The sequence below is a fragment of the Candida tropicalis genome, assembly GCF_000006335.3.
Source record: "Candida tropicalis MYA-3404 genomic scaffold supercont3.6, whole genome shotgun sequence".
Lineage (NCBI taxonomy): Eukaryota > Fungi > Ascomycota > Pichiomycetes > Serinales > Debaryomycetaceae > Candida > Candida tropicalis.
Genome location: NW_003020058.1, coordinates 1,172,845 through 1,190,326, shown reverse-complemented (window position 1 = coordinate 1,190,326; position 17,482 = coordinate 1,172,845). Strand labels below are relative to the sequence as shown.

Sequence of the window (17,482 nt, the reverse complement as noted above, 5' to 3'; positions counted from 1 at the left end):
TTTGGTTCCACTTTTATTTTGTTTTGTTTATTCCTGTACCACGGCCACGCGTTTCAAATAAAGTGAAAAAAAAAAAGAAAACGAGAAATAAAAACCTGGGAAAATCATGCAAGAAAAACAAACAATCATAAAAAAAAAAAACAATAGTGACAGATATCAGTTGTTTACTTTCTTTCTTTTATTGCCACTTTTAATTTTTAATCAATTAATCAATTAAGATACCCCAAAATGTTAAGATCATTTGCTCGTTCCTTTTCATCAACTGTTGTCAAAAGAGACTTTGCCAGAACTCAATTGCTTGGTACTGTTGGTAATTTTGAATTTAGAGAATCCGAAAATGGTACCAAATATGTCACTTATTCTCTTGCAGTTAATCGTTACAATAAGGAAACACAAGAGCAAGTCACTAATTGGTACCGTATTGCTGCTTTCACCCAACTTGAAAGATTGGAAAAGTCTTTAAGAGTTGGTAATGTTTTACATGTCGATGCCAACTTAGCAGTTAGAAAAGTTGAAGATCCTGAAACTCATAAGGTTCGTAGTGAACTTCAATTAATTCAAAAAAATTTTGACGTTGCTCGTTTTGGTAAGAAAGATGGTGAAGAAGCTTCTCCATAGAGTATTTTGATTCATATTTGTGTCAATAATAATTTATTCTAGATTTTGTATATTATAGTCTATATAAATAGAAATACCTAATACCGATTCTGAACTAAGCTTAATTCTTATGCATACCCGATGGAAACCTTGGTGTGGTCTTGGACATGGTTCAAATCAATCAAGTCCATTGTGTCACTTTCAGAATGACCCTAGTTATCTTTGGCTTTCAAACTTTGGGGAAGTGCTTCCATCATAAAAGCACTAGGGTAACCACTTTTATTTGCCGATCCATGATCACTTGTAATATATCCAAATTCATCAGTTCTATAAGGAATATCAGTATAGGTATCGATAATCAACTGGACAAATTTAGTCAATTCTGGTGATACAAAGTCCGTAGCCATACCAAAATGGATTTCACTACTAGAATCAATTGTACCCCTCGTAAATCCTGACATATCCTGTTGAAACATTCCAGTAACCAATGTATTAATATTAGCATAGTGATTATAAATTTCATGGGATTCTAGAAGTCCAATTTCTTCAGCAGAATACCAATGGAATTCTAGAGTATTATATGGTGTAAAGTTTTCTCTTTTTATTTGATCAAAAATCAAGTTGTAAGCTTCCAATATAGTAATTGAACCAGAAGTATCGTCATATGCACCGGGAGAAGGCAAATCCATTGGAAGGTTTAAATTAACAGAATCCCGGTGTGTCCCAACAACTACTTTGTCATCAACCTGACCTGGATTTCTAGCAATATTGGAGTATTGGTTCCATCCTTTGTGATTGAATTTATTCACGATCATATTATCTTTAACTGATGAAGTAATACCTTTTACTTGATTGTATAATCAATTTGGCACTGTCGACAACAAACTTGGATTTACAATATCTAGTATAAAATGACAAAACTTTGGATAGTTTTGCCATCAATTTATCAATATTAATTCGTTTGAAGATCTTTGTGACTATCTTCCTCTATTTTGCAGTTGTTGGATAATTATAGACAGCAATTGACTTTTTCCGGTTGGTGATTCGAAATGGTGGTTTCTGAACTACTAGAATCTCCAGTTATATCTAAAAAGTTTATGTCAATTCTCTTTAATTCAAGCAACTAACTTTCAGAAGCTAGTTTATATTCAGTGGATGACAACTTGACCAACCTGATAGGATCATTGGAAATAGATATTTTATCACTAGAACCAGTTCACATAAGAATTGGCATCAACTATGCAAAGCATAAAACTGAAATATATGGTAGTATCATCTTGCAAACAACTTTATGATAGTTTAACAAAACAATATCACTATTAATAGTAGATTTCGTTTTAATTCTGGTAATATATATCCCGTCAAAGCAGCTACGTCTCTAAAAAAATATGCAAAAAGGGAGAAAGATCATGATCACGGAGCTCATACCGGTTTACCAAAGATAAGCAAATCTATAATTTTAACTGAAAACTACAATGTGCCATTACACTAGGAAGGTATATTCTCAAAAGGTGGTTATACGCTACTACTTTATATTTCTAGACGACACACACATATATATATATATATGTTACTCTACTTAATGCAAACTGGTTGCTAAACTCAATTCATAAGCATAAGCAATAGTCAACTTAATATGTTCGTTAATGTGGTCAAAATCTAATCTATCGACAGTATCAAGTACGGAGTGAATATACTTGTTGGTATACTTCATTTCACTTTCAATAATAAAAGCAGATGGGTAACCATTTTCCAAAGCACTTGCATGATCCAGACAAGCGTAAGAACAAACACTTTCATGATATGGGATTGAATTATAAGCCTTGATAATCATTTTCAAGAAATCATTCAAATGGACACTAGTATAATCTGTAATCAACCCAAAATGAGGTTCAACCTCTTGGTCAATTGAACCTTGAGTATAACCAGTCATATCTTGTTGTAACATTGCAACAACAACTTCATTCTTGGCAGAATATCTCAGGAATACATCAACTGAACCTAACAAACCACCTTCTTCTGCAGAATACCAATGGAACTCTAAAGTATTGTATGGTTTAAATGTACCCTTATTGTATGCTTCAATGATCAAACGGAAAGCTTCTAAAGTAGTTACAGTACCAGATCTATCATCATCAGCACCTGGTGCTCTCATCAAATTAGGCAAGAGCAAGTTGATTGAATCTTGATGTGCGCCAACAACGACTTTATCAGTGACTTCACCTGGGATTGAAACAATAATGGAGTATTGATCCCATCCATCATGATGAATTTTGGTGATTGTGACATTTTCTTTGACAGGAGCAGTAATATTGGTAAGAGTTGAATGTAACCAATTGGCACTTTGTTCACCAGATTCAGATTTGTAATATCTGGTATAAAATGAACTAAATTTTTCCAAGTTCTCTCTAACCAAGTCGATATCAATGTTCTTATAGATGCTTGTAATTTCTTTATTGAAATTTGGTGATTTTGGATAATTGTAAACAGGTGGAGTTTTCTTTAAGGTGGTGATTTGCTTCGAACCAATCAATTGCAATTTACGCCAAAGAGAAGAAGGAGCACCGGCTTTTTCAACCAATCCTTGTTCAAAGGCAACTTCAATTGGAATTTGATTGGTAACATCAATGAAGTTAATGTTGTTTCTCTTCAAGTTTAATTTTTCATTTTCAGAAACAATTTTGTATTCATCAGGTCCCAATTTAATTACTCTACTTTGACTATCATCATTTCCTTTCAGAAAAGAAGAATCAAAGAAAGTAATGGCATTGGCTGTCATTTCAGGAAAATTCCAAGGAAAGGCATTGGCTACACAAGCAAGTGTACTTAAAGCAACAATGACCTTCATAATCGTGATTAATTTTGTTTGTAGTAGGAGGGAGTTTGTGGTTAAGAAGAAAAGGTCAGACCAATTTTATACTATATTCACTGTGGGGCAAAATTGTTGAGATTTCGTGAGAACCATTGATGCCGTATTGGTACCGCCAAAAAAGAATTAAAAATGACAAATGAGATAGGTCGTGTGTATCGTGAGAATAGCTTCATCTCTTTTGCTTGTGTTTTACTTCGTTGCTCATTTTTCATTTTACTGTAAACAGTCGAAGGAAAGAACGAAAAAAAAAAAAAAATTGAAGAAAATCCCATCATCACAACAACAACAACCATATTCAAATACAATCATTGTTTTTATTTAACAAAAACAAAAAAAAAAATCAACCATCATTAAACCATCCATATAATAATTCGATTTATAAGTGATGGTTGTACAAGTACCTGGGTTTGCGTTGAACAACAAACCAAGTTCAACTACTTCCAAATACATTTCACCTACTTTGAAATTAAAAGAAGATGTTGTTGTTGATTCGTTGCAACTTCATCAAGACAAATCAACAAGTTCTTCAAGGGGCCAATTGTCGAGAAGATTTGTTCAGCCAGTTGGATTGGATGTTAAAGAATCCAACTATAAGATAAATGTTCCTGATTTTGCCAACTTACCTCCATTACAATTGGGATCTAAGTTCATATCGGATTTGAGCAGGATTGATTCAACTATACCCCATGATATTTTTTATTCCGAAACAGTTAGTAAGAATGAGTCAGGATTGGACAATTACTATTTTGATTATGAAAATGGATTGAAAGATTTTTCCCGTTTTGAAAAAGTGCAACAATTAGATTTGCCTGATAGATTTTTTGAAGAATACAATTCAACTGATTGCATCACCAAGATAGGATTATTCCCTGAAATAGACAGAACATGGATTGCTATTGACAACAAACTTATATTGTGGAATTATAAACTTCCTCAATCTTCATTTAACCAAGCATCTCAGTTTTTAACTATCGATCAAATCAGACACAGTATTTTAGCCGTCAAATTAGTCAAACCAAAAAAGGGTGTATTTACTGATGAAGTCAATTATTTACTTTTGGTCTCTACCACTGTTGATATTCATATCTATATTGTCAAATACGACAATGCAATGAATAATTTGGAGATTTTCAACCCTGATTTATCTGTTTCTACTCAAGGATTGGTTGTTAACAACTTTGTGGTAAACCCAAAAACTAATGATATTTACTTTAGCGGAGAAAGTGACGGGATAAATATTTGGCGTTTAGATTATTCAAACAAATCTAGTTTTATTAAGAATAGATGCGATAAAGTCTGTTTAACAAAAGGTGGATTATCAAGTGTTCTTCCAAATAAACTTACCGGATTTGGTTTTTCCAGCAACACTTCTGGTACCGACAATTCAACAGCAAATACTCCTGAATGTATTACTCAATTAGAAATTGACGGTGAAAGAAACATTTTATATTCGCTTTCCAATAGATCCGTCATCAGGGTTTATAGACTTCAGCCTAAACAAGAACACCTTACTGAAGGGAGTACTTTAACTCCAAACCAAATTTTTAAATCTGCCTCGTCTGCGTTTGTGGATACAAGCAATTTCAAAGTTTTTGAAAGATTTAAGATTATAAATATTACTAAAATTTCTCAAGAGGAGTCAAGCTCCATTCAGTTGATAGCTGTGACTAGTAATGGTTGCAGAATTTTACTTAAATTGGGCACCACTTCAACTTTCAGTTCATTACTCACATCTTCATTTGCAAGTTCACATGCATTAAACTTGAATCTTGTGAATATCAAGTTCCCACCTACTAGGGAAGTACCAAAGATCAATACCGAACTTGATAGTTTCTCAAGAGACAGACAATATATGTCTCAACTTATTGCCAATCAACAAAAGTCACTATTACTTAAGAATTCAAAGTTTGCTAAAATCATCAGCCCAGGTGTTTTCCTTTGTGTTAAGAAAACCAAAAGATCGGATAAATTGTTTATTGCCACCGCTAATTATGGTTATTTAAAGAAAAACAATAAATTAGTCGAAGACGCTGAATTTGTAAACTACGTTTCCAATGAGGACTCACCATTCACATACATTCATGATATTGTACAACTAACACCTTCAATGAATGCTACAAATACACCAAATGGATATGCTAATATTGCTGCAAGTCAATACACCAAGGAACCATTGAAGTTTGCTATCTTAACCAACTTTGGTATTACTATTTACCAGTTTAGAACACCTGATCAAATTTTAAAATCATTGAAAGATGAAGTCATTGAAAACTTTATTGAAGAAAATGGCTATGAAGAAACTTGCTCAACATTGTTATACTTGGCTTGTTCATATGGTCAATATAGTACCAATGATATTTACAAGCGAAAGGCTCAAATCTTGTTCTCCACATGTGGTAATGGTGCCAGATTTAATGATACCACTCAACTGTCTCTGCTGGCATTAATTCCTCATTACCAGGTTAATGTTGCATCTCCTATTCATCCTACTGTTGATCAGGTCGTGCTAAGTGACAGATTCTATGGTACCTGTTTGTTAGTTTCCAGACTTCTTCGTGATATTTGGCAAAAAAAGGTGTTCAGTCCATTGAAGAATATTGTCATGACTCCAAGTGGAGATGTCGAAATTGCCAGTATCAAAGAAAGCAAATTACTTATCCAAGGATTGAATATTGATAAAAAGCAAGTAGAATTTTTCATTGGGTCAATAATTGTTTTGATTGATTTCTTTATGGAGAATGGTAGCAACATCCAAGGGTTGAATGCACCAAATTACAGTTCTGATCCAAACCAATTTGAAAGTGAAGTTTGCTTGCGTGCTGAACATATTGCATTTTCATCCATTATCAAGTCATTGAATTCTATGAAGGAGGCACTTTCCTTTTTGATGGTTTTGATTGAAGAAATTCAAATCAATCATACGAACTTTAAAGAAATTTTTGAATTCTTGTCCTTAACAAACCAAGTAAACCTTTTGACTATCAGATTTAAAGATTTGTTATTGCCTAATAGAGATGTCAAGAATTTGATTAAAGATTTGTTATCCTCAATTATCAACAAGAATATTTTGAAAGGGGGTTCCATTGACTTGATTGCTTCTTCTTTACAAACTAGATGTGGATCTTTTTGTTCAGCAAATGATGTATTCATTTTCAAAGCAATTGAGAATTTAACCAAAGCTAAAAATATTGGTACAAGAGATACTGATTTAAGAACAAAATGCTTAAAGAATGCCGTATTATTGTTTGAAGAAGCTTATGAATCATTGACATTGGAGAATATTGAGAATTGTATTAATATCATGTTGGATCTTGAGTTTTATGCTGGTGCTGTGGGAATGTTGCTTAACATTGCACAAAAGTTGAGCAATAGCATTAAAGTTCCAGCCCTCACTTTAAACCAAGTAATTGACAATGCTGTTTTGAAGAAGGATGTCGCTGAATTTGAAACAAAAAAGAAGAACTTGTATGATTTAATCTTCAACATCTTGACTAAAATGGACTTGAAAGCCCTCAAGATCACTGACACAAACAATCAATTGTTGATCAACGAATTTTTAGAGCTTAGAGATGCTGCTTATGATACCTGTTTTGCTTCCAGCGCCAAGGATTTCCAGTATGCTTTTTATGATTGGTTCATTCAGCAAGGTGTTAGTGAAAGACTTTTGGATATCAATACACCATTTATTTTACCATATTTGGAAGAAAAATCAGAAAACAATTTAGCATTAAGTGACTTGCTCTGGTTATATCATGCAAAGAGGGAAAACTATTTTGATGCTGCCAAGATCTTGTACGCCTTGTCAATTTCTCAATTCAATCTCGAATTGAGCCAGAGAATTGAGTATCTTTCAAGGGCAAATGGTTTCTGTAATTGTGTTTGTCCACCAAATTTAAGACAAAAGATGATCCAACTTTCATCTGTTATTCAAGAGTTATTTGAGGTGTCAAACTTGCAATTGGATGTTTTGTCCAGAATAAACAATGATTCCAGAATATCAAAAGAGAACAAACAAATTGCCACAGACGCTTTGAACTTCAAAATTTTATCAATTAGTGATTTATTTAATAATTACACTGATCCATTGGGTTATTACGATCTTTCATTGTTGATTTTCAAGATCTCTGATTATAAGAATACTGATGACATATTGAAAAGATGGGAATTGTTTTGTGAAAAGATCTTCCATGAATTCATGGTGGAGAAATCTGCCAAAAGCGAGCCATTTTATATCTTGTTAAGTGAACAATTTGTACCATGTGGATCAAAATTATCATCCAATGATTTGGTATTCCCTGTTGATGAATTAATCAAACTTGTCAGTAAGCATCTCCATGAAGCTATTGATGAAAATCCAGCTACTCAAACACCACCAAAGGGTTTTATTATTGATTTATTTAGAAAGTCTGGTGTCAGTTATGAAAGACTCTATTATGTTATTAAATCATTTATTGAACATAACACTTTTGAAGTATATCCAGGGTTCACTAGTGATTTGAAAATAAATGAAATGGTATACTTGATTAAAACGTGGTATGCTCATGATAAGAAATTAAGAGAGTTGATTGCAGCTGACCAATTGGTAAATATGGGTGATAATTACAGTGTTGAAAATGATCCAATTAGTGAAATTATCAGAAACGGTGATTTTGTATTGTAAGCCCAGTGTCTACAGAACCAGAATATATATACGTATATAAAACCGGTGTATTCGTGTAAAATAGATAAAGATATATTGCAATATAATAAAATAATTCGTGCATTAGTTAAGTTCGTAAAACTTGTTCTTTTGAACATCGAATCTTTCTTTTCTAAAATTACTAACTTCGTTTGGACGTAAATAGTTTTCTGGCAAGTGTAGTTTTTCATTATGAACGTGTTTATCATTCACATACAATTTAATACCATCAATAACTAATCTAACTGCATTTGGTTCTGCACCACGAGGCATAATAACATCAGCAAATTCTTTAGTTGGAAAGATGAAATCACTCATTTCTGATCTAGCACCAAGTAAATAAGCATTAATGACACCTTCTAGAGAATCAACTTGATCATTTAAAACATCTCTTCTAATCCAACGAATTAATCTTGTATCTGGATCACTATCTATAAACACTTTGATATGTGACATATTTCTAATTTCTTTGTCATATAAAGCATACAATCCATGAACAATTAAAATTTTCTGTGGTTCACCAATCTTTGATTCCACATCAGCTAAAAGATCAGCTTTCAATTTGTCAAATTTAAAACGAGAAGGTTTAAGACGAGGATATTGTTCACAATCATTGCTAACTGTAATAGCAGCAGATTTGGAGCTGCAAAATTGACTTGAATCAATTGAAGTTTTACCATCATCTTTATAATGGTTCATGTCAATTACTTTGACGTCAACAATCCCTTGAGGAACACTCGATAGAAGTTCTTCTTGTAATGATAATGCTGTGGTTTTCTTTCCTGATGCATGACCACCACCAAGTAATATAATAATGGATTTATTAGTAGATGTGGTAGATTCAATTGGAGACATGTTGGTGAATGGAATGAAGATGTAGGTTGTTAAAAGTAATGCCTTCCAAGTTCAGTTGAAATGAGAAGGGGGAAAATAAAAAAGTAAAGGGTGCTCATCGTGGGTTCGCGGTATACTCTCCGATGACAAGACACTAAGAAGAAAAAAAAAATTAAAAAATTCTACAAAAGTAATGATTTAATGATACTACTATATACATATATCTCCAACACTAAATATTGAAACACGATGGATGAATTTGATAGAGAACTTGATAACGAGTTAGAATTTAGTCATAAATCCACCAAAGGAATTAAGGTACATCGTACTTTTGAAAGTATGAAATTAAAACCAGAACTTTTAAAAGGTATTTATGCTTATGGTTTTGAAGCCCCTTCTGCAATTCAATCGAGAGCTATTATGCAAATTATAAGTGGGAAAGATACAATAGCACAAGCTCAATCGGGTACTGGGAAAACAGCTACTTTTTCCATTGGTATGCTTGAAGTTATTGATACAAAATCAAAGGAGTGTCAAGCATTGATTTTATCCCCAACTAGAGAATTGGCAACCCAGATTCAAAATGTCGTGAAACATCTCGGAGATTATATGAATATTCATACACATGCATGTATTGGAGGTAAAAATGTGGGTGACGATGTAAAGAAATTGCAACAGGGACAACAAATTGTCAGTGGAACACCGGGAAGAGTTCTTGATGTTATCAAAAGAAGAAATTTGCAAACTAGAAATATCAAAGTCTTGATTTTAGATGAAGCAGATGAATTGTTTACTAAAGGTTTTAAAGAACAAATTTATGAAATTTACAAGCACTTACCACCTGCCGTTCAGGTTGTTGTTGTAAGTGCTACTTTATCAAGAGAGGTTTTGGAAATGACAAGTAAATTTACCACTGATCCTGTGAAAATTTTGGTTAAGCAAGATGAAATATCCCTTCTGGGTATTAAGCAGTACTATGTGCAATGTGAACAGGAAGATTGGAAATTTGACACTTTGTGTGATTTGTATGATAATCTTACAATTACTCAGGCTGTGATTTTTTGTAATACAAAGTTGAAAGTTAATTGGTTGACCGACCAAATGAGAAAACAAAATTTTACTGTTGTGTCAATGCATGGAGATATGAAGCAAGATGAACGAGAGTCTATTATGAACGATTTTAGAACCGGTAACTCAAGAGTGTTGATTTCTACTGATGTTTGGGCTAGAGGTATCGATGTTCAACAAGTGTCTTTGGTTATCAATTACGATTTGCCAACAGACAAGGAGAATTATATCCACAGAATAGGAAGATCCGGTAGATTTGGAAGAAAAGGGACTGCTATCAATCTCATAACTAAAGACGATGTGTCTACGCTAAAAGAACTCGAAAGGCACTATTCTACCAAGATCAGAGAGATGCCAATGAACATTAACGATATAATGTGATTAAATTTAATAGAATTAATAGACGACGAATCGTGACATTTCTTGCATCGTCACTCCAACCGATTCACCGTAGTAATGATTGTCATTGGTATGGCATCGTGCGAAGATCACAAAGCAACGCAACAAACTATGTAACTAACAAACAGAAAAATTTTTTTATGTTTTGTTTTTTTTTTTTCCAGAAAATAAAACAAAAATAAAATAGAGTAAATCATCATCATCTCATTTTTTGATTTTTTTTTTTTTTTTCCACTTTTCAATTTCCCTTTCTTTTATTCTTTATTTTTAGGATATTTGATTTTACAAATACAAAAAACCTCCTTTCTTGATTATTTATTCAATAATGGATGCCCAATTCGTATCTTCATTGGAGGAAACTTTGAAACAGAGTTTAGTCCCAGACTCTGCTGTTATTAAACAAGCTTCTAACAAGTTGGTTAAGGAATTTTACCCAAACCCAGCTACCCTTCCAGCTTTACTTCAAATCTACCAAACCACTGCCCAAGATGAATTAAAACAATTAGCCTTGGTCGAAGCTAGAAAATTGTCTTTAGATAAATGGAAGGATGTTGACGCTTCCTTGAAACCAACTATTAGAGAATCCTTATTGAAAGCCACTTTTGCTGAACAAAATAAACGTCTTAGAAATTTGTCTGCATACCTTATTGCTGCCATTGCAGACACTGACTTAGAAAACCAAGAATGGCAAGATCTTTTGCCAACTTTGTTTACTGCTGTTCAAAGCACTGATGTCCAAACTAGAGAAGTTGCCACTTTTATTTTATTCACCTTATTGGAATCCCAATCAGTTGGTATTATCCCACACATTGCTGATTTGTTGGCATTATTCGGTACTTTATTACGTGATGCTTCTTCTAAAGAAGTTAGAATCAATTCCATCACTTCATTGGATGTTCTTGCTCAAATTATTGAAGAAGATCAAGATGGTGCCATGAAATTAGCAGACAATTTCAGATCAACTATTCCAAGCATGATTGAAGTTTTCAAGGAAGTCATTAGTGGTGATGACATTGACCTGGCTAAAAAGGTTTTCAATGTCTTCAATAGTTTGGTCCTTGTTGATACAAAATTGGTTGGTGATCACTTAATTTCCATGGTTCAAATTATCTCCGAAATGGTTACCAACAATCAATTGGATGAAGAATACAGAGTTTTTGGTTTACAATTCTTGATTTCCTGTATCAGTTACAGAAAATCCAAGATCTCTTCTAACAAATTGGGTCCACAAATCACTTTAGTTGCATTGAAAGTTGCTTCTGGTGAAATCGATGTTGAAGATGAATTGGAAAACGAAGATGAAGAAAATGAAAATGAAGAAAACAGTCCACCTTCTTTGGCTTTGAGATTATTGGCTGTCTTGGCTGGGGAATTACCACCATCACAAGTTGTCACTCCATTGTTTGAAGCTTTACCTCAAATGTTGGTTTCTTCTAATCAATTTGAAAGAAGAGCTGGTTTGTTGGCCATCGGTGTTTGTTCTGCTGGTGCCCCAGACTACATTTCCCTCCAAATCCAAAAGATTATTCCAGCCCTTGTCAATGGTTTGAAAGATCCTGAACTCATTGTTAAGGTCGCTGCTTTGAGAACTTTGACCCAATTGACTTCTGAACTTCAAGATATTGTCACTGATTATCACGAACAATTGTTGCCATTGATCATTGAAATTGTTGACTCTGCTTCCTCTGTTATGGTTTACAAATATGCCACCTATGCTTTGGATGGTTTGATTGAATTCATGAGTCACGAAGCTATGGGTAAATACATTGAACCTTTGATGCACAAATTATTCCACATGTTGGGTCAAGCCAACTCTGTTTCTTTAAAAACTGCTATTGTTTCTGCTATTGGTTCAGCTGCTTTCGCTAGTGGTAAAGCTTTCACCCCATACTTCCAAGGTTCTGTTCAACAATTGGAACCATTTATTGCCAACTCTGCTTCTGTTGAAGGTTTGACTGAAGATGATGTTGAATTAAGAGCTACTACCTTTGAAAATATTTCTACTATGGCCAGAGCTGTTGGTTCTGAAACATTTTCTGCTTATGCCAAACCATTGGTTGAAGCTGCTTACAATTCATTGAGTTCTGAACACTCTAGAATTAGAGAATCCGGTTTTGCATTCATTGCTAACATGGCCAAGGTCTATGGTGCTGAATTTGCTGGTTTCTTGGAACAAATTGTTCCCAAGATTCTTGAATGTTTGCAACAAGAAGAAATCACTTTCAACTTTGATCCAGAAACCGCTGAATTTAATGAAGATGCTGAAGATGAAGATGCTGACCCACTTAGGGTTAACACCGGTATCACCATTGAAAAGGAAATCGCTTCTGTTGCCTTGGGTGAATTGGCTGTTGGTACTGGTAAAGAATTCTTCAAATATGTTGAATCTTCATTCTCTGTTTTGGCTGAACAAGTTGAAAACTCTTACGGTATGAGAGATGCTGCCATGAGTTGTTTATTCAAAATCACCAAAGCTATGTTTGTTGCCGTGCAAGGTGAAGGATTCAAAGCTCCAATTGGTGTTCCAACTCAATCATATGTTGATGCAAACATCTTGCAATTGATTCAAAAACTTAGAGAAATCAGTGTTCCTCTTTTGGAAGAAGAATTTGAATCCAGTATGGTTGCTTGTATTTTGGATGGTATCTCCACTTCCCTTTACACTTTTGGTTCTATTTTCATTATCGACAATGCCAACAGCAGTGATGCTTTGCGTAACTTGTGTGCCACTTTAATGTCATTATTGAAGAAAGAGCATACATGTCAAATCGAAGATGAAGAAATGCCACAAGAAGAAGAAGATTCCTCTGAAACTGAGGTTTTGTTGAACGAAGCTACTTTAGAAGTTTTGATTAACTTGTCTATTGCATTAAAGGGTGACTTTGTTGAAATCTTCAGCTCATTCAAAGACGTTATCTTGGCTAAATTCAACAGTAAATCCAAACCTTTGAAGGTTGGTTCTATTGGTGCTATTGCTGAAATGGTTGAAGGTATGAAAGAAACTAATCCATACTCTGAAGAACTTTTGCAAGTTTTCACTGATAAACTTGCTAATGACAAATCTATTGAAGTCAAGGGTAATGCTGCTTATGGTATCGGTTTAATTGTTGAATACAGTTCTGTTGATCTTTCTGCCACTTATCCACACATTTTGGAATTGTTGTTCCATTTATTGAACAAAGCTGATAAACAAGCTAGTAACGTTGATGATGAAGAAGCTCAAGAAGTTGTCAACAGATCATACGCCAATGCTTGTGGTTGTGTTTCTAGAATGATCTTGAAACACGAACAAGCTGTTCCATTGGAACATGTTCTTCCAGCCTTGTTGTCCCACTTACCATTGAAAACTGGTCTTAAAGAAAATAAACCAATCTTTGAAGTTATTATTAAATTGTACGGTTCTAATAATGAATTAATCATCAATGAAACTCAAAAGATTGTTGAAATCTTTGCTGGTGTATTCAAAGCTGAAGCCGAAAGAATTAAATTGGCTAACGAATCTACCTTGGGTAGAGAAGAAAACATTGATACTTTGAAACAATTTGCAAACGATGACTTGAAGAACAAGATTATTGAATTGTTGAAACATTTAGAACAAAGATTTGTTGGGGTAGTATCTTCAAATGAAGTTTTAAAGTCAGTCATTGCTTAAGTTAACGAAGATAATTTTATATCATGTATCGGTGTTGTTTAATAAATAATTTAATAAAGTATAAACCATAAGTAAGTTTTTTATTTTTTACAATTTAGCAAGTTAAAAAGCTCATAACTGATCCTCTTGATCTCTATATCTCAGCAAATCAACCAAGGTAACACGGTTTGTGGGTCTGGTTTGCTACCTTATTATATTTATTATATTTTTTTTCCAGACTATAGTTTGCCTTAATAGTACGAAAATGGAAGGTAGCTTTGAAGATAGTTGCAAAAAAACAACCCAGTTTGGATATCAAAGGAATCAATACTAGCACACAAAACAGAGTGAATGAAAGGTTAATTATTGATTAAAGGGCTGACTAGTAACAGCCGAGTTAGTTTTATTTATATATAACTCTTTGATTGTAGTTTTAACATCCCCAAAAAGAAAAAACCAAAAAAATTATAGAAACATATAATTACAGTCGAATATTTGATTCTTTCTATTTCAACTATCATTATCTTTCTCTTTCTATTATAAACTAAATAATTATGATTGCTGCAGCTGCTGGCATGGGTGCCCTTTTGTTTATTGCCTTTATCGCTTTAGTTCCACCTCTTGCATGGCATATTAAGTGTGCTAACATTCCAGCTATTATATTAATCATTTGGTTAATGTACGTTAATTTAAGTGGATTTATCAATACTATGATCTGGAGTGGTGACAACTTTATAACTTCCTGGGATGGCATTGGTTGGTGTGATATCATTGTTAAATTAGATGCAGGGGCAACAGTAGGTAAATGTTGTGCTATTGCTTGTTTGGCTATGAATTTATACTTGATTTTAGAAGCCCGTCGTCCACTTTTCTTAGACCAAAAATCATGGAAAAAGAAAGCAGTTGATTTGGCTATTTGTTTAATTACTCCAATATTTGTTATGGCTGTTCAACATATTATTTTGATTAGAAGATATGCGGTTATGAAATACCAAGGATGCAAGGGAGTTTACTCTACAACATATGCTAGTATTGGTTTATTTTCTATGTGGCCAGTAATTTGGAGTGGAGTAGCATTCATATTTGCTTGTATGACTGTTCTTGCATTCTTTAAGAAAAGACAAGATGTCAAAGATATTCTTGTTGTCACCAATTCTGGTTTGAATATGAAAAGATTTGCCCGTTTATTGATTTTTGCTTTCTTGATTATATTTGCAATGTTGCCATTGTCTCTTTACTTCTGTATCACACAAGCAATAATTCTGCAGCATGATTTCCACTGGAGTGATTATCATAACGAGAATTGGGGAGATATCTACTTTTCAGATGATGGTTATGTCTTTATGTATGATAGGTTGATTAATGCTATTCTTTCAATTATCGCATTTTTCCTTTTTGGATTGGGATCTGATGCAATCAACACCTATAAAACTACCCTTAGTAAAGTCGGTATTAAATTTGGGAAAAAGTTCAATAATGATCTGAATCCATCAGTTAACGAACAAGCTTTAGTTTCATCCATGCAGCCCCAAACCAAGGTCAACACTAATAAATCACAATTCAGTAGCATTACTACTTTTACCAATGCATCTACAATGCGTGACATTGAGAATCAATTTGGTGATGTGCTTCAAGAAATCATGACGGATGAAACTAAAGCCATTGGATTTGATGATGTTAAAACTGATCCTCAACAATCACCAGCTAAAGGTGGTGACGTTGAAGTTCAATTGAGAGAAATCCTTGAAACTGTTGATTCGCCTAGCGAACATTTCTCATACAAGTATGAGGTCCAACAGAAACCTCACAACTAAACATTTGAACTAAATATTTACATGTGTATTCTCTTCTATTTGATTATTATTCTTATTTACTTTAGTAATTCTATAAATTGTTCTTTGAAATCTTTTGCGTGGACTTTACCCTTTGTAGCTTTCATTGCCTGCCCAATAAGCACTTGTAATGCGTTTTTGTGGCCATTGGCAATTTTGGTAACCACTTCTGGATTGTTTTTGATGATTTGTTGACAGATTTCTTTCACTGCCAATTGCAATTCATCATTTGCTTCTGGTTTTTTCAAATCAAGAATTTCAACTAGTTCAACAAGTGTGTTTGTAGACTTGTTCTCAACAATGTATTTCAAAATAATTCTTGCTGCTGCCAATGAGATTTCCTCGGTCTCGACCTTTTTCACGATATCAACCAACATTGATGGTGGTACTATATCCACATCAAATTCAACTCCTCTTTTCGCAAATGCAGCTAGAAGTTCTTGGAAGAACCATTTATTAGCGTTTGATGAAATGCTTGCAAAAATAGTTTCATAATACTTTAAGACTTCTGGTTGATACAATAAATTCTTTGCGTGTGCTAAATCTAAATTATAAGGTTTATTTATAAGTCTTTCAAGTATAGTATCTGGTAATTCTGGAAGTGACTTCTGTAATTGTTTAGTTATTTGTTGATCGAGTCTGATGGCAGGTAATTCTGAATCAGGAACATATCTGTAATCAACGGCATTTTCTTTACTTCTCAAGGATTCGGTTCCTTCACCAGTCCAACCACGTGTTTCTTGATTAATTCCTTGACCATTTTGTAGTAATCTAACCTGTCTCATGTATTCAAATTGCAATGCATCAACAATTTCTCCTGAACTTCCCAAATTCTTGATCTCGACTCTTGGATTACCATTGACACTAATATTGGCATCAACTCTCATAGCACCCGTTTCTAATTCTCCGGTACAAATATCCAAATGACTCACTATAAGTTGATATTTCCTAACAAAAGCTTGAACTTGTTCTATATTCTCGAAATCTGGCTTGGTGACAACTTCAATCAATGGTGTATTTGCTCTGTTATAATCCACATTGATTCTATCATCATAGTTTACTGTTTTCCCAGTATCTTGCTCTAGTTGTATTTGTTCCAATCTTATACGCTTATCTTTAATATTGTCATACTTGTTTAGTTCCAAGTATCCATTTTTTGCTAACGGATAATAATGCTGTGTGATTTGATATCCCAAGGGTTGGTCAGGATAAAAATAATGTTTCCTATCAAATGATGAATATGGTTGGATCTCTGAATTAAATGCAACTGATGCTCTTAATGCTAATAATAAAGCCTCGGGATTTAATTTTGGTTGGGTTCCAGGAAGTCCCACATCAAAGTAACTTAATTTTGTATTTGCTGGTTCATTATAACTTGTGGGTGATAAAGAGAAGAGCTTATACTTTGTTTTCAACTGAGTGTGAATTTCAAGTCCACATTTGAGCTTATATTGTGGATTGTAACTGAACTTGTGGAGCCTTCGTATGAACATTAGTGAAGTTGTAGTACTGTTGATAATACTGTAAGAATTTACAGTGAAGAAGAAAAAAAAAAAATGAAAATTGTGGAA

General features: G+C 33.7%; 9 protein-coding genes across 9 annotated transcripts; 5 read left to right on the top strand and 4 right to left on the bottom strand. All coding sequences in view use genetic code 12, as the record gives it.

The window, feature by feature from the left end:
• Positions 1–228: 228 nt before the first annotated feature.
• On the top strand, positions 229–618 carry RIM1 (Rim1p; the record flags this gene model as incomplete). The annotated part of the gene is made up of 1 exon (XM_002550471.1): positions 229–618. The coding sequence occupies one exon, from the start codon at positions 229–231 to the stop codon at positions 616–618; it is 390 nt and encodes a 129-aa protein (XP_002550517.1).
• A 191-nt stretch (positions 619–809) lies between these two features.
• On the bottom strand, positions 810–1,412 carry CTRG_04814 (uncharacterized protein; the record flags this gene model as incomplete). Its single annotated transcript, XM_002550470.1, has 1 exon — positions 810–1,412. One exon carries the CDS (start codon positions 1,410–1,412, stop codon positions 810–812), a length of 603 nt encoding a protein of 200 aa, XP_002550516.1.
• Positions 1,413–2,176: 764 nt separating this feature from the next.
• On the bottom strand, positions 2,177–3,445 carry CTRG_04813 (putative aminopeptidase; the record flags this gene model as incomplete). The annotated part of the gene is made up of 1 exon (XM_002550469.1): positions 2,177–3,445. The coding sequence occupies one exon, from the start codon at positions 3,443–3,445 to the stop codon at positions 2,177–2,179; it is 1,269 nt and encodes a 422-aa protein (XP_002550515.1).
• A 409-nt stretch (positions 3,446–3,854) lies between these two features.
• On the top strand, positions 3,855–8,129 carry CTRG_04812 (uncharacterized protein; the record flags this gene model as incomplete). The annotated part of the gene is made up of 1 exon (XM_002550468.1): positions 3,855–8,129. The coding sequence occupies one exon, from the start codon at positions 3,855–3,857 to the stop codon at positions 8,127–8,129; it is 4,275 nt and encodes a 1,424-aa protein (XP_002550514.1).
• A 102-nt stretch (positions 8,130–8,231) lies between these two features.
• CTRG_04811 (putative uridine kinase) lies at positions 8,232–9,002 on the bottom strand (the record flags this gene model as incomplete). Its single annotated transcript, XM_002550467.1, has 1 exon — positions 8,232–9,002. One exon carries the CDS (start codon positions 9,000–9,002, stop codon positions 8,232–8,234), a length of 771 nt encoding a protein of 256 aa, XP_002550513.1.
• A 228-nt stretch (positions 9,003–9,230) lies between these two features.
• On the top strand, positions 9,231–10,430 carry FAL1 (ATP-dependent RNA helicase; the record flags this gene model as incomplete). Its single annotated transcript, XM_002550466.1, has 1 exon — positions 9,231–10,430. The coding sequence occupies one exon, from the start codon at positions 9,231–9,233 to the stop codon at positions 10,428–10,430; it is 1,200 nt and encodes a 399-aa protein (XP_002550512.1).
• A 343-nt stretch (positions 10,431–10,773) lies between these two features.
• CTRG_04809 (uncharacterized protein) lies at positions 10,774–14,100 on the top strand (the record flags this gene model as incomplete). Its single annotated transcript, XM_002550465.1, has 1 exon — positions 10,774–14,100. The coding sequence occupies one exon, from the start codon at positions 10,774–10,776 to the stop codon at positions 14,098–14,100; it is 3,327 nt and encodes a 1,108-aa protein (XP_002550511.1).
• Positions 14,101–14,633: 533 nt separating this feature from the next.
• Positions 14,634–15,893, top strand: STE3 (Ste3p; the record flags this gene model as incomplete). The annotated part of the gene is made up of 1 exon (XM_002550464.1): positions 14,634–15,893. One exon carries the CDS (start codon positions 14,634–14,636, stop codon positions 15,891–15,893), a length of 1,260 nt encoding a protein of 419 aa, XP_002550510.1.
• Positions 15,894–15,949: 56 nt separating this feature from the next.
• On the bottom strand, positions 15,950–17,404 carry CTRG_04807 (glutamyl-tRNA(Gln) amidotransferase subunit; the record flags this gene model as incomplete). The annotated part of the gene is made up of 1 exon (XM_002550463.1): positions 15,950–17,404. The coding sequence occupies one exon, from the start codon at positions 17,402–17,404 to the stop codon at positions 15,950–15,952; it is 1,455 nt and encodes a 484-aa protein (XP_002550509.1).
• Positions 17,405–17,482: the final 78 nt, after the last annotated feature.